The sequence below is a fragment of the Apteryx rowi genome, unplaced genomic scaffold, assembly GCF_003343035.1.
Source record: "Apteryx rowi isolate R43461 unplaced genomic scaffold, aptRow1 scaffold_570, whole genome shotgun sequence".
Taxonomy (NCBI): domain Eukaryota; kingdom Metazoa; phylum Chordata; class Aves; order Apterygiformes; family Apterygidae; genus Apteryx; species Apteryx rowi.
The window spans coordinates 167517-181846 of NW_020450839.1; the positions used below are offsets into that span (position 1 = coordinate 167517).

A 14330-nucleotide genomic window follows, 5' to 3' on the forward strand; every position below is an offset into this window, starting at 1 on the left:
GGGGGGGGGGTGTCCTGCAGATGCACACATATAAGTACATATTCAGGTCATATATATCATATACAGAGTTGCTCACGGGGTGATGCAGCTGTGGCTTCTGTGGTGTAGTCAGGGCGGGGGGCAATGGGGCTTTGCCATGGGAAGCAGGAGACAGGGGTCAGACTTTGGTTGGCAGCAAGGCAGCCGGGAGGCTCAGCCCAGTCTCTCGCCATCAGCCCCACGGTGGGGGATAGAGAAGCTCTGTCCCCACCCTGCGGGCTCCCCTGCAGCTGCCCTTGATCTGCAGTGTCTGGCGAAGATGGGAAGAAGCACGGGCTGGAGCCACAGCAGGGGAAAGGCAGCTGGTGGGGCAGATGGGGCCCTTGTGCTGCTCTTCCCCAGCTGGAAAGGGGTGGGGAAGGGAGCAGGAGATGAGCTGTGACTTGCCGCCACCTCCATGAACCCCCACCTCCAGCGCTCTCATCCCTCCACCTGGTCCCCCTTGGCTGGCACGAAGCAAAGGTCACAAGTTGGAAGACAGCCTCGATTTCGCTGGGTCCGTGTCGGGCGTGCTGCCTACCGAATCCTTGCGGGCCGCTGCCGAGTCCTGCTGCAGGGTGGGCGGCCCTGAGTACACAGAGGCCGTGGACGCCTGGTGGGACAGAGCCACCCGTGAGGGCACCTGGCCCCGCAGCCCCGTCTGGGAGCCGGAGCCCGGCGAGGCTGCAGCTTGGCCTCCCCCGATGGAGGTGGAGGACTCGCGTGCCGAGGACGGGGGGCTCTGGGTACTGCTCGCCGACAGCCCGTGGGGCAGAGAGGGCTGCGAAGCTGACAGGGGCCGCGAATCCTGGCTGAGGCTGCTGGTGTGCAGGGCCTGCGTGCTTTTGTGGACGGCCAGCCGCTGGGGCGAGCCTGGCGCTTGCTGCTGGCTCAGGGAGAGCTGGGAGCCGAGCTGGCCCTTGGCGCCTCCGTAGACGAACGTCCGGCTGGCCAGGGGGCTTTGGGACGGCGGGCTGGGTGCAGCCGAGGCGAAGGTGCTGGTGGAGGCGGGCAAGGCTGAGGGTGGCGCCTGGTCCTGCGAGGGCGACGGGTTCGCATGCGGCACAGGGGGCTGCGCCTGCTGCGGGGGGCTCTGCTGCAGCAAGACCGGGGAGATGGCGAAGGGACTGGGCACGGCCTGGGCGTACTGCAAGCGGCGCATCATGCGGGGCGAGCCTAGGGCCATGGAGCCCACCAGCGGGCTGGCCATCTGCGGGCAGAAGCTCATGGCGACGGCTTGCTGGAGGGTGGCGATGGCAGAGGTGACCTGGGGCTGGACGGGGCTGTACATGGCCGTGTGCTGCTGCAGCTCTGCCTGCTGCACCATCTCCCGGTCATACTTGACGATCTCCTGGATGATCTCGTTCTCCTGGTTGTTGAAGACTCCCGAGTTGAGGTCATGCTGCACTTTGTGGAGCAGGATTGAGTTCTTCTTCCCTGCAGGGAGAGGGTCAGGCCAGAAATAACTGTGAGAACCAGCACTGGGGCTACACTGGGTTCCCCTAACCCTGCTCTGGTCAGGGCCATTTGGGCCCTTCAGCACCCCACGTATCTGCCACCCCTGTCCCTGCAGCCACCTCCGTTAGCCACGGTTCCTCTGCCACGCACCCCCAGAACTTCCCCCCCTTGCTCTGCTCTGGGTATTTATCCAGCAGCAGGGCCCAATGATGGGCAGCACAGAGGAAACGAGCAGCAGAGCAGGCAGGCTGCGCCTGCAGGGGAGGAACCCTGGTGTCCTCGGCTGCCAGGGACAGCACTGTCCCCCCCATGCCAGCTGCAGGCCCTGCAGTCACTTGCTGCCCTACCGATGCGGTCGAGGCGGTCAATGGCCACGGTCTCGAAGGCCCGTCTCATCATGGGGTACTCCTCCAGCACCTCGTTGAAGTTGTCCACCGAGAGCGAGTAGAGGCGGCAGTAGGTGTCTGCCCGGACGCTGGCCGTGCGCCGGCCGCGGGTCAGCAGGCAGATTTCTGGGGCAGGAGGGAGGGGATAAAACAGTGCCATAATCAAAACACTGCTACCAAGGATGAGAAACCAGGGGGGGAGACTAAGACTAAGGGGCAAGAACCACAGAGTCCTGGGCACCCCGAGACAGCACAAGATTCCCAGGGGCTCTTGTAGACCCAGGGAAGCTCAGGACCAAGGGGAAAAGCAGCTGGCAGGTCCCCCCACAGCACTCACCTCCAAAGTAGGAGCCATCAGAGAGTTTCATCTCCTTGTTGCCCTTGGTGAGGATGCTGACCACCCCGTGCTGGATGAAGTACATCTTCTTGCCAATGGTGCCCTCACGGATGATGTAGTCGCCCGGCTGGAACACCTCGAACTTCAGCTTGGTGAGCATCGCCGTGACAAAGTTGGGGTCTGCATTGGCGAACAGTGGCATCGAGGCCACCAGCTTGCGGCAGTTGAAGTTCACGATTTCCTGCAGGGAAAGGGGGTGAGGGAGCCACCGAGGGGAGGGACGCAGGCCCCCAGGGCAGGCACACACACACAAACACTCCAACACACATGGGTACGCATTCACAGACACAACTGTGCGTGGACACAGTCACACACAGGTGCATGGAAGCACAAAGCCAGAGCAAGAGGTCCTCAACCCCCCCCCACCCAAAACACACATGCTGCAGGAGCTGGCGTGGGACCCACAGCCTCACCCCAAGGCATAGAGCAGAGGGCTCCTTTCCTCACCATGGGCTCTGGGTCGCCCCGGCAGCCATGTCCCGCCACCAGCTCCGCAGCGGCTGGAGAGGGTCCTTACCTCGCGCAGGGGCTCGTTGAGCTCCCCCAGGATGCTGTCTTCATCGAACATCTTGCCCTGGTAGCGGTGCTCGTAGTAGTCGTGGATCTTCTGCCGGAAGTCGGCGGGTAGCTTGTGGAAGGACATGTACTGCTCCACTTGCTTGTACTGCGGGGAGAGATGGGGTGTCAGCACAGCCCGTCCGGGCACCCCGAGCCGGGACTGGAGACCGCGGGGCTGGGAGTCCCATGCTGCAGCCTGCAGCGTCTCGGCACAGGTCCCCAGCACTGGCGACGCAGTCCCAGCTCCACAGGCAGCGTTGGCCCTTGGTCCCTCCCCGATGACGGCTCCCTGTGCAGGGCCCTCGTGCGGGGCCAGCAGAGCAAGGCCTGTGCTGGAGATCAAACCTCTGCTCTGTCCCCAGGATAGCAGTTATCCGGTAAGAGCCATGGCCCTGCCTGGCTAATACCCGAGTGCTGCTGCCTCCCTCCAGGGCAGCCAGGGCAGGCTGCGATGGCCAAGCATGCAGGCAGGCACCAGGGCAGGAGCACGGGGCCCTGGCCCCGGCCCAGTCCTACCTTCTCCTGGTACTGGCGCCGGGAGGAGTCCAGCGACTGGATGAGGGCCGTCGCGTGGCCGATGAACATGGCGTAGCAGGTGGCCCCCACGATCATGCTCAGCATCGTGAGCCAGATATCCGTCATGCTCTCGGGCGCCTGCTTCCCATAGCCGATGCAGAGCATATGGCTCATCGACTTGAAGAGGGCAAAGGAGTACAGCTCGCTCCATGAGTCATTCTGCAGCGACAGAGACAACAGCAGCAATCAGCTCGCAGGGAAGCTGCCTCGGTGGTGGATGCACAGCTGCTTGCGCATGAGTGTTTGCATGCACGTGCACATTCGGGTATAAAGCACAGCCCAGATTCAGTGCTTAACTCCTCAGGCCTGGCTGATGAGCCAGTTTCTCTGCTAGCATCTCCCAACAGCACGGGGCAATGATGTGATGCGTCTGTTTCTTCCATCAGTCTCACCACGGACAAACAAATACAAACACCAGGCACTGGCTGCAACTCGGGTTGGTCCTGCGGGGCCCATGGCAATACCGCATCCCTGCGCTCCATTCACAGCATCAGTCAGACCAGCCCTTCTCACCACTTCACTTTCCTGCCTGGCTTCGCTTGACATATTCTGTCTTTTTTTACTGATTTACCAAAATGCAGAAATCCCCTGTGAAACGCTGTGAAGGGAACAAGCTCTGATGACCTGGAAATCACTGAGTTATTGCAGTAATTGTGCGTGGGAGCTGAGATACACAGCTGGAGGTTGGGGCAGAGAAGGGGGGCAGCTGGCTGGAGCAGATGGGGCAAGTGGGGACCAGCAGCAGGGAAGGAAGGGATGATGGAGCCAGGATTACTGGCCTGACTCTCCCAGGTCCAGCCTCACATGGAGCCTCAGCTTCCCTCTAGGAATGAAGCAGCAGGAGAAAGAGAAGTGCAAGAAGAGGAGGACAGAAAGGGAAACAACCAGACAGAGGAACACAGAGCAGAGAGGGGAACACAGGCCAAATGGGAAAGAGCTGGATGGAGGGAGAAAGCTAGAGGAAAAAGAGGAGGGAGAAGAGCCATTTGTACCAGGCTGTAGGGCTGAGAGGGTGCAATTAAAAACATGTCCCATTATTTATTAATAGCAGCTTTGTTGCTAATGAGAAGGAAGGAAGAGGCAAGGGATGGGGCAGAGAGCCCTGTCAGCATCTTCCTCCTGCCTGCGATCGATCTGCCCCCCCCAAGTCCTGTGAGACCTCACGCTCTGCCAGGGAGACTGTCCCTGAGATGATCTTGTTTATCGGCTTCCCAGCTTTCTTAGCCCATAACTCAGGCAGGAGCAATCCAGCAGCCAACCCAGCCTGCCCATCCCCGCCGCAGGAAAGCAAGGGCCGAGCCGGCTGGGAGCGATGGGATCCTCCAAACCAGGGGAGCCCCTCCGAGAGGGAGGCACCCGGCCAGGGAGAGGGGCTCGGCCACGCTGCCAGCGGCGCTCCCGGGAGCGAGCCCGGCGGCCCAGCACTCACCACCATCCCGTTGATGGAGACCCAGCAGTTCTGGGGGAAGTCCTGCAGCATGGGCACCAGGAACTGGAGGCAGCCATCCCAGTGGCACAGCAGCAGCATCATGCCGATGAGGTTGATGATCCTCATCACCGCGCTGGCCAGGTCGTAGGTCATGTGGAAAATCTGCAAGCAGAGGGGTCGGGGCAGGGAGCGCATCAGCGTGGGGACCCTGTGTGGCCTGGCCTGCCCAGCCCTCCCCTGCCTGGCTCCGTGGCTGCGCCGGGGCGCTCGGAGCAGGACCGGGGCTGTACCTGGTCAGAGGCAGGACCCCGGCACCCACAGCAAGGGTCCACCCTTCCACCCACCCGGCACCCAGAATGGCCGGGGGCCCCCCAGAGTTTCCCTGGGGAAACCGAGCACAATAATCCCAGCTGTCACCCACAGAGGAGCCCTGCTGCTTCCAGCAACTGCTTGTCCCAGTCCACATCTGAACCGCTATCCGCAGCCCCGGGGCCCCTCGTGGACAGGCAGAGCCGCAGTAGCAGGGGCAGGAGGCCCCCACGGGGCGCCCGGTGCTGGCGGCACAGCCCGGCACGAGCCCGAGCTGGCTGGCCCGGGGCTCCAGCGCACGGCGGAGCCAGCACACCGCGAGCAGTGCCCAGCGGGACACGGGAGCAGCCCCCGCTTTCAGCCCTCTCCAAGTGCAAGGGTTGACCTGCACGGCCTTGGCCAAAATAGCCGTTAATGACTGGCCTGGCCCCTTTTCTCCCCAAAGCAGCTGCACTCCGCCTGCCTATTTATAGCCTGCCAGGGAGGCTCGGAGCATCGCACCGGAAAGCACTAATGGCCGAGATCCTTGGTCAGGACGAGCCAAAGCCTGGGGGTGCTCAGGGAGAGTCAAGCGCTCTTGGCACCAGCGGAGGGTGAGCCAGACAGTCCATGGGCATGGCAGTGGGGAGCGGAGCAGGGGATGGCCCAGGCACAGCCCTGGGGCTCCTGCGGAGAGCCGGTCCACGGGCGCTGCGCACAGAGCACTCGCCCCGGGCTGCCGCCTCACTACCCTGCCCTGTCTGGCGATAAAACACCGGCTTCCCCAGCCCTCGGTCGCGGAGGGGTGTGTGGGAGGCCCACGCTTCCACGAGCATCTGCTCATTGAGCACCCTCTTTACTCCAGCACGAGCCTGGCAGCTGCAGGCGTCTCACCCTGCTGCTGCCCCAGGTCTCGCAGACCGCCGGCACCGGCGCTGCAAGGCCTGGCACGCTCCTGCCCGCGGAGCGAGGCAGGTTATTCCCATGGGAAATCCTCTCCCTGCAGGGCACCAGGTACCCGCTGGGACAGACTCATTCATCTCCTCCAGCCCAGCGTGTCCGGGAAGGTGGAGCTGTGGAGAAGCCACGGCACAGGGAGAACCAGCCCCAGCCCCGGCCCGCGGCATTGCTCTGCCCAGACCCCGTCCCTGGCCGCTGCGGCGCAGGGCTGCGCCCCACGCGTCTGTGCACCACGCACCCACGGGGTGAGACCAAACCTGCCCTCCCTCCGCAAGGCCACGGCCACAGAAATGGAACGGGGAAGCCTGGAAGCAGAAGAGGTGCTTGGGGCTTGCTAAACACTTGAGTTGCCGTTTGCCCTCTCAGCTTAGCTACGAACAGGAGCAGAAGCCAGGCATGAAGGCCAAGGTCAAGGGACAGAGCCATGTCATATCTCGATTGCAGGGGGAGTTGGGGGATTCCCATCCGCAGTGTCAAACCCCCAGAGCCTTCCTGCCCTAGGCACTCGAAGCACCATCCCCACTTTGATCGTGACCCGGCAAGGCTGGGGCTGAGGGTGGCAGCAGCTCCAGGGCTCACTCAGGCGACGGGCAGCCCCTCCGGGCCGGCAGGGCCGCGGAGCCAGGTCGCTGCCTCCGCAGCGGCCAGCGGTGCAAGCTGAGAGCACGAGGAGGATGGCAAGATCCTTCCCCCCTCCCTCAGCCGTGGCTGGCGGCGACCTTCAGCTCAGCATCCAGGCTGCTCTCTGCTCGCACCGGCGCAGCCGCGGGGCTGCTGGACACACAAACCCAGCCCGCAGCCCCTCCGGCTCGCAGAGCAGCGAAGCAGCTGTGGAAGGCTGGGGACGGGTGGCAAAGGAGGCGCAGGAGAGGGTCCGGCTCCTTCGCCGTGACCTCTGGAGCTGATGTCACCGTGCTCAGACTCTGCACTGCAGATGCCTGCAGCGTGGCATGGGCAGCGGAGCCCTTGCCCTGCTCAAGCCGGTGCCTCTGCCTGCACGGCGGAACAGAGACACTGGCTGGACCCGGGATGCAGCGAGGCAGCCGCGGAGAAGGGACAGAAGCCACTCACCTTCCCACCACACACACACACACTGCTCCAAACGATGCAGCGAGCACCTGCAAAACCCAATCCATCAGAGCTGTCAGGAGACTCCAGCCTACGCACAAGAGCTGCACGGCAGAGCTGAGCACGCCACATCCAGACACAAAGGCACGGCCCCTCTCAGCCCACGCAGCCCCGGGCGCGCCAAACCCACGCAGCAGCCCGCCGGTCCTGCCTCCTTCCCTGGGCCACGCGCACGCCCCGGCCACCCCCAGCCCAGACGGGCCCGGCTGCGGCGACAGCCCTCCCCAAGGTCTGAGCCGGGAAGGGAACTGGAGGAGAGCGGGGACAAGGACTTCTCCGCCTTCCTTGGCAGGCGGGAAGCCATCCGCCCTGTCCGCGGAGGAACCCGGGCACGGGCACGCGGTCCAGTCGCTGACAGCACGGGGCAGCACGTCTGCTAGTGCGAGACGTGCTGTCACACGGGGGTGGCAATGCGCTCACGGCACGGCAGTGCAGGCTCCCAGCGCCAGGGGCACAACGTGGCCACCGCACTCGGCAGGCCCGGAGGAGCCGGCGGGACTGACTTTGCACTGAAGCAGATGCAGAGCACTCTCGCGTTGCGGATATCACGTTGGGGGCACAGCGGAGGGAAGGAGAGGATTCCCAGAGTCCTTCCTCCCCCAGGGAGGTGCACAGCCCCACAGCCAGACCCCCTCGCCAGCAGGGACTAAACTCTCAGCAGATGCCATTCAAACCGGCTCCTCTGGCAGCTCCCAGTGCCCCACAGCCAGCAGGGTCCGGCCAGGGGCCATTCCCGGCTCCACAGCATCTCCCAGACACGGGAGCTGGGCTCCAGCTCTCTGTCGAAGAGATGAAGCCAGAGGTCCCAGGAGACTCTGCTCGAGCTTCCCAAGCATTCAGAGGTGTATTTGAGCCTGCCCCGCTGTCATTGGAGAAGAGACCCCACCGCACAGCCCAGCCAGCCGACGCGCCCCAGCCACTGTCCTTACCTCCTCCCACTGGTGGATGTAGCGGATGAGCCGGGAGAGGCGGAGGAGCCGCAGGAGGCTGAGGATCTTGGTGAAGCGGACGATGCGGAGGGCGCGGGCCGTTTTGTACACCTCCGAGTCTATGCCCTTCTCCACAATGAGGAAGACGTAGTCCACAGGGATGGAGGAGACGAAGTCCACCACAAACCAGGTCTTGAGGTACTTCTTCTTGATCCTCTCAGGGTCCAGGATGATCTCCGTGTTGTCCTCAATGACAATCCCTGTCCGGAAGTTCAGCACCAGATCCATGAGGAAGAAGGTGTCGGAGACCACATTGAACACAATCCAGGGCGCCGTGGTCTCCTCCTTGAAGAACGTGATGCCCACGGGAATGATGATCAGGTTGCCCACCATGAAGAGCAGCATCGTGAAGTCCCAGTAAAACCTGGAGAACGAGAGGACAGAGTGGGTCACCGATGCCGCGCAGCCGCCCTGCCGAAGGGCAGCCCCTGCGGTCTGCCAGCCTCCCCCCGGCACAGCGATGCCCACGCACACGGCCCCGTCCAGTGCAGCAGAACCAGAGCGCCGCAGGGCCAGCGCCTCTCCATTGCGCTGGCATGCCCCAGATGGAGCCGGGGCATGGGGTTTCCCTCATCACCTTGATCCCCAGACACCCCTCTCCTTTCCCCAAAGAGCACATCCCTGCTCCTCTCCGCCAAACCACCCCAGTGGGTCTGATCCTGCAGGCCAGCACGGTCCCACCTGGCTCAACCAGGGCTGGGCAAGGTGGGGAGGGGGTGCAGGACGAGGCCCAGGGCCGCTGCTCCAGGGGGCTGTTTCTGCTGTGCTTGTTTTACTGGAGGTCTGGAGGTCTGTCTGTGCAAGCATCAAGAGCAGCTCTGGGGAGACCCTGTACAACCAGGCTGGCACAGGCCGGGCATCCACCTTCCCTTCCCAAACCGCTTGCCCGGGGATCCCTGCCGCGCTCTCCTCCGGCTGGGCTCTGCCCAAGGTCATGCACGGAGGCAGGGCGGGAAGAGGATGCAGGAGCCTGGCCACCTTGATCACATCTCCTAGAGAGCAGCTCGCCGAGCGCCCCACATGGGGGGATCCCTCCCAAGGAAGGGACCAGCCCGGAGAGCCGGAGCCGTCCCAGCCCGGCTCTTCCCTCTGGACCAGGCTGCAGTGCCAGCTCCCGGGTTGGCGCGGTGGGTGGGCAGCCCGGCCGGCAGTGCCCTGCGCCGGGCGAGGGGCTCGGGTGCGGCAGCTCCCGGGAAGCGGCTGCGGCGGAAGCGGCAGCTCCGGGCGCAGCGAATCACGTACGACTGCAGCTGGAGCAGCATCGCTGCAACCTTGGGCAGACGGAGGAGGGGGCAGGAAGCCGGGCTCCCGCTGCCGCTGCCTCCACCACACGCATGTCTCCACTGCCCTTTCCACCCTTTCCTGCCTTAGCCCTCCTCATCCCCATCTTCCAGGTCACCAACGACCTTTCCGAGTGCCTGCAAGGTCAAAGCAGAGACCGGCAGCCCCGTCCCAGCAGGACTCGCCTGGGGCCTGCCGAGCCCGGTGCATGGGCGGGGGATCCCCCGGAAAGCTCCAGGCAGGACATGGGACGGAAAGGGGGTGCCCCGACTGCCCGGGGCACGTTCCCACGTGCCCCCAGCGCCGCAGGAGCAGTGGGGGCCGAGCCAGCGGAAGGCGCCCTGCATCCAGGCTCTGACCTTTCTCCAATGACACCTTCTCCGAGTGAGACATTTCCATGGCAACCGTAAGTGATGTCACAGCTGCACAATTATGATTTCACAGCCCGGGCCGCGGCAGCGCGGCGCCCCCAGGGCAGGCCTCCGCCAGCCGCCGGCCGGGAGGAGGGGGCCGCGCTGCCGCCGGCCCCCGCGAGCCCCCGCCGGGAGCCGGGCACGGCACGGCAGGGCCCGGGCGAGACACAAGCACCCGCTCCCCTCCCGCCGGCGGCACCTGGCCGGGATGTGTCCTGCAAGCTGCCGCCCGGCAGCTCTTGCTCTCGCTGCAGACTGACCCTGATTCACAGGGCAGGTCCCGTGGGGGCATCAGCCACGCAAAGCTGTGAAGAACGAAGCTTAAACAACCATGCCAGCTGGGCAAAACTCTCCGCTGGCTCAAATCCCTTTGCAATCTGGCAGAGCCAGGGCAGAATTTGGCCTGCTGAGAAAGATAAACTGGTGCTGATCACCCCCCCCACGAACACACATGGACACACGCAAAAAAGATCGAGTCTCTTAGGAGACCTGGGTGCAACGCCAACGGTTCCCTCCTTGGAGGGCAGCACGTGCACAGAAGAAAAGATCCAGTCTAGGCTACTAAAAATATCCGAAAACAAATTATATTAGGCTCCTTGGCAGCCCCTCCTTTGCTTCTGACCTAATTGAGCCAGCGCTGATGACAGGAGACGCTGAAGGCCGACGTTCTGGGAGCGGAGACCACCGTTTGTCTTCACTTTTCACCCTGCCCAAAGCCTGGCACAAAGGTCCTGACCCACAGGTCCGCGGCAGGTCGGCTGCCAGGAACGCGGACAGGCCCAGGCATCCCCGCTACCTCTGCGAGCGCATCGCAGAGGCTCCGCTCCTCTCCTCTCCTGGACCCGGGAGCCAAAACCCCAAGAGCACATCGCTCTGCAGGGATTGCTCCAACGCTTCCGAAACCGCTAAGGAAACCGCAAGGCGGGAGAGGCACAAGGCGGTCACAACTGCCGTTCACACAAGCCCCTTCCCGCCCTCCATGGCTGCTACCGCCTCGAAGGGGAGGAGAGAAGGAGAAACCCTCTGAGCCCACCGAGACCTGGCGTTGCCTGGGGCTGCCCAGGACAGGGCCGGAGCGGGGCCAGGCAGGACACCAGCTCTGGGACCTCCGGGGACGTCCCAGCTCAGCTCAGACACACTTCAGCTCTTGGGTGGCCCAAGGGGACGACACAGCCATCTCGGCTTGTTCTGGCCGCTCCGTGCAACACGTCATTCCCTTTTACAGTTATCCCATTTACCAGGTAATAGCCCACTGCACCAGTTGCCAGCCGGCCTGGATGGACGAGGGCTCTGGGGCTTGAGATCCCGGCTGCTCCGCAGCAGGTGCCCCAGGGCTGGCCGTCGAGGGCTGAGCTCCTGCACTGAGACCGGGGGCGGCAGGCGGTGGAGCCACAGGAGCTGCGCAGGATCGGTGCTTTACAAGCTCAAAATAAATACTCAGATTCTAAAAAAAGAGGTCACTTTTAAAAGTGGGTTAAGAAGCCAAATGCAGAGGTTTAGCCCTAGCACAGACAGAGCAGGGAAATATGGTGCCAAAACCGCCAATACACAACCATGCGCTTCAGAATAACCAGTTGTGATAAATCACTGGTATCGCTCTCCCCAGGAAAAGCCTCCTTCGGGAGGGGGGAGGATAAAAGCTTTGCAAAACACTCAGGAAATAACAGAGACCCAAACCTTTAAAACAACCCCCAAAAGGATAGTCACAGCCTTATTTTCCTGATGAATAAGCTATGGCTTTTGGCCATCTATCAAGTCTGACTGCCCTACATTAATTCTGCAGAGTGGGAGAACAGTTCCCTGTCACTGCCATGAGAGATAACAGTAATAACGGGATCATCAGCAAGCGCATAACAAGGTGGCATTTCTGGCGTGCCCACCAGGAGCGACAGCAGGCTGCAGAGCCCAGGACCCTCTTCAAGGGGTCCCGACAGTGCCGTAAACACATCAGTGGAGCCATCCCGGCAGCAGCAAAGCCAAAGGAACCATTTTAAACCAGGAAAAGAGAGGCTCCCGCCAAGCAGCTCTGGACACGCACACGTTCGGGATGCACCTTCGCCCCCTGATTCAAGCAAGGTGCCGTATTCGCAACAGAAATCCACCAGCGATAAAATCACGCAACTGGGGCGGGTTTAGCTCCAAGCCTGCGTTACGCGGGAGGCCACGATGCTGCAGGCTAGCGGGGAGGAAGGCCAAGCATCTCCGTATCAGCCAGCCCTCACTGATTGAGGAGAGGCATGCACCACCACGACGAACTGAATCATCCGCTGTGTGGAGCTCGCATTACTAATGCATCCAGCAACCTTCCGGGGCTGAATTCCTCCTTCCAGGCTTACGCAAGTCTCTAACTATGAAAGAGGAGGAAGGGATCAAACGTGGAGGTAGATTGCCTGCAACCCTGTTACGTGGGGCTCCCGCACCTCCCTTGGAAGCATCTGGCCCCGCTGCGAGAAGCTACCAGACGCCTCCTCGGCTCTGACCCCGTGGGTGCCGCTGCCTTCGAGGCAGCGCTTCGTGTCATCTGACTGCACCCTGCTTGCCTGCCTCCCAGCCCCTTCCCCTCTTCACTCTCACCACCTTGCTTTCATATATTTAAATAGAAATAAAGATGGGATCCAGACCAGCTGCATGCCCAAAGCCACTGAAAAACTAGGGCTAGACCACAGGCAGCCTGCCCCAGTCCCCTGCTCCGAGAATGATACCCCAGTTGCAGCAACACCAAAAAAAATAATGCAAAAGTCAATGCTAGCCTTTTCTTTTTTTCCATCAATAAAGACCAGAAGTGGAGAAGACAGACAACACAACTGAACATGGCACCCAGCAATGAGGTGGCTCTGCTTGACATTGTCTACTTCAGCACACATCTTACAAGGTTTCTTTTATCAGATTTGCAACTCGTGATCTGAAACAGCCACCCATGCTACTTCCTAATAATTCAATATTTATGTAAACAGCAACTTTTGTTCCTGGAGCAAGTCTCCCCCCCTTAATTTTGCATGAATTACAGCACAGAGTTCATGAGGAGCTAGGATCTCTGAATGATTATGAAATGATGTCACGTATGCAGATGGGTAGTGATTTTATCTTAAGATGAGCAAATGGGTTTTGCAGGGCAAACACCGCTAGGTTCATGCTCCATTATCATTACCGGATACAGGCAATTTTTTTTTTTTTTTTTTTTGAGGAGACGACCAATGTGAAATACATAGAAGCACATCCTAAACACGCACAAGCAGAGTGGAATCCTCACCGTTAGGCTTTTAGCCCTACCCTGAGCTGATCTTGTTTATCTTGCACATTTGTAGACGGAGATCATGCACTGATTCTCCTTGCAGCTCCTTCCGGCTGAGCAGGGAACTCTTTCACGCCACATGCAGCATCTACACGCAGAGTCGGGGCACCGTCCCCACGGGGTCTCGAGCGGCGGTAGAGGATCCACGCCAGCGCTCGGGAGGGGACGGGGCGGCGGAGGGGCAGGCGGCAAGGGGCGACTCCCCAAGGTCACCCAGGCGCGGGATGAGCCGGGCCGCGGACGGAGGAGCACAGGAGCCTCCGGCACGGCCCCGAGGCCTCGCGTCTGCCACCCGCTCGCGACGGGGCAGACCCTGCTCTCCGGCGGCACCGGGGCTCACTGAAAACTGGGAGGGTGCGTGCCAGGAGGCCCCGCTGTCACCCCGCTCGAGCGTGGGGACACGTGCCGGGACCCGGCGGGGATGGCCAAGCCGGAGCCGGGCGATGCCCTCGGCCGCGGCCCTCCCTCGCGCCTGCCCAGCAGGGCCATCCCACCGGACACCCGCTGCGGATACCCGGCCTGGGAGGGTGCAGGAGCCCCGCATGAGGGACCTGCCGGCCCAGGGCCTTGCCCTGCGGGAGATGCCGAAGGGCAAAGCGCGAGGCCGGGAGCCGGAGAGGCAGGCGGCGCTCCCTGCTCCGAGCTGGCCGGGACGGGGGAGCCGGGGTCAGTCCCCCCATCAGTCCCGGAGCCCCAGGCGCTGGCGGTGCCCCCGGAGCCTCTCGGAGCCTCGGGCACGGCGGCCCCCAGCCCCTCGGGGGGGAGCCGGGCCCGGGGGTCCCCACGGCGCCGCCGGGGAAGGGGATCCCGGCGCGGAGGGCGCTGGAGCGCCGGGAGGGCAGGAGCATCCCGGAGCCGCGCCCGCGCCCCCTCCCCATCCCATCCCCATCCCGCCCATCCATCCGCAGAGCGGGGCGCGGGCGGCCCCTGCTCGCCCCCTCCCGCCCCGCGGCCCCGGCGCCCGCTCAAGGTGCCCTCGCCGGGCCCGGCCCCGCACCTGAAGTCGCTGTAGGGGTGGATGATCCAGGCCCCCGCCGACTTGACGCGCTCCTGCTCCCGCTCCACCGCCTTCTGCGAGCCGAACATCCGCAGCGAGAACTTGTTGACGCCGGGCTGCAGCATGGCCCCGAACTGCCGCTGCATGAAGCTGGCCTGGC

At 62.9% G+C, this 14330-nt stretch overlaps 1 protein-coding gene across 1 annotated transcript; it reads right to left on the reverse strand.

Annotated features, from left to right (window-relative positions):
* Positions 1–14324, reverse strand: HCN2 (hyperpolarization activated cyclic nucleotide gated potassium and sodium channel 2). The gene is made up of 8 exons (XM_026082297.1): positions 14171–14324; positions 8128–8551; positions 4823–4984; positions 3334–3552; positions 2777–2923; positions 2200–2440; positions 1824–1988; positions 1–1455 (listed from the first exon to the last, which is right to left on the reverse strand). Exons 1-8 carry the CDS (start codon positions 14314–14316, stop codon positions 503–505), a joined length of 2457 nt encoding a protein of 818 aa, XP_025938082.1. The 5' UTR covers positions 14317–14324; the 3' UTR covers positions 1–502.
* Between the last annotated feature and the right edge of the window lie 6 nt (positions 14325–14330).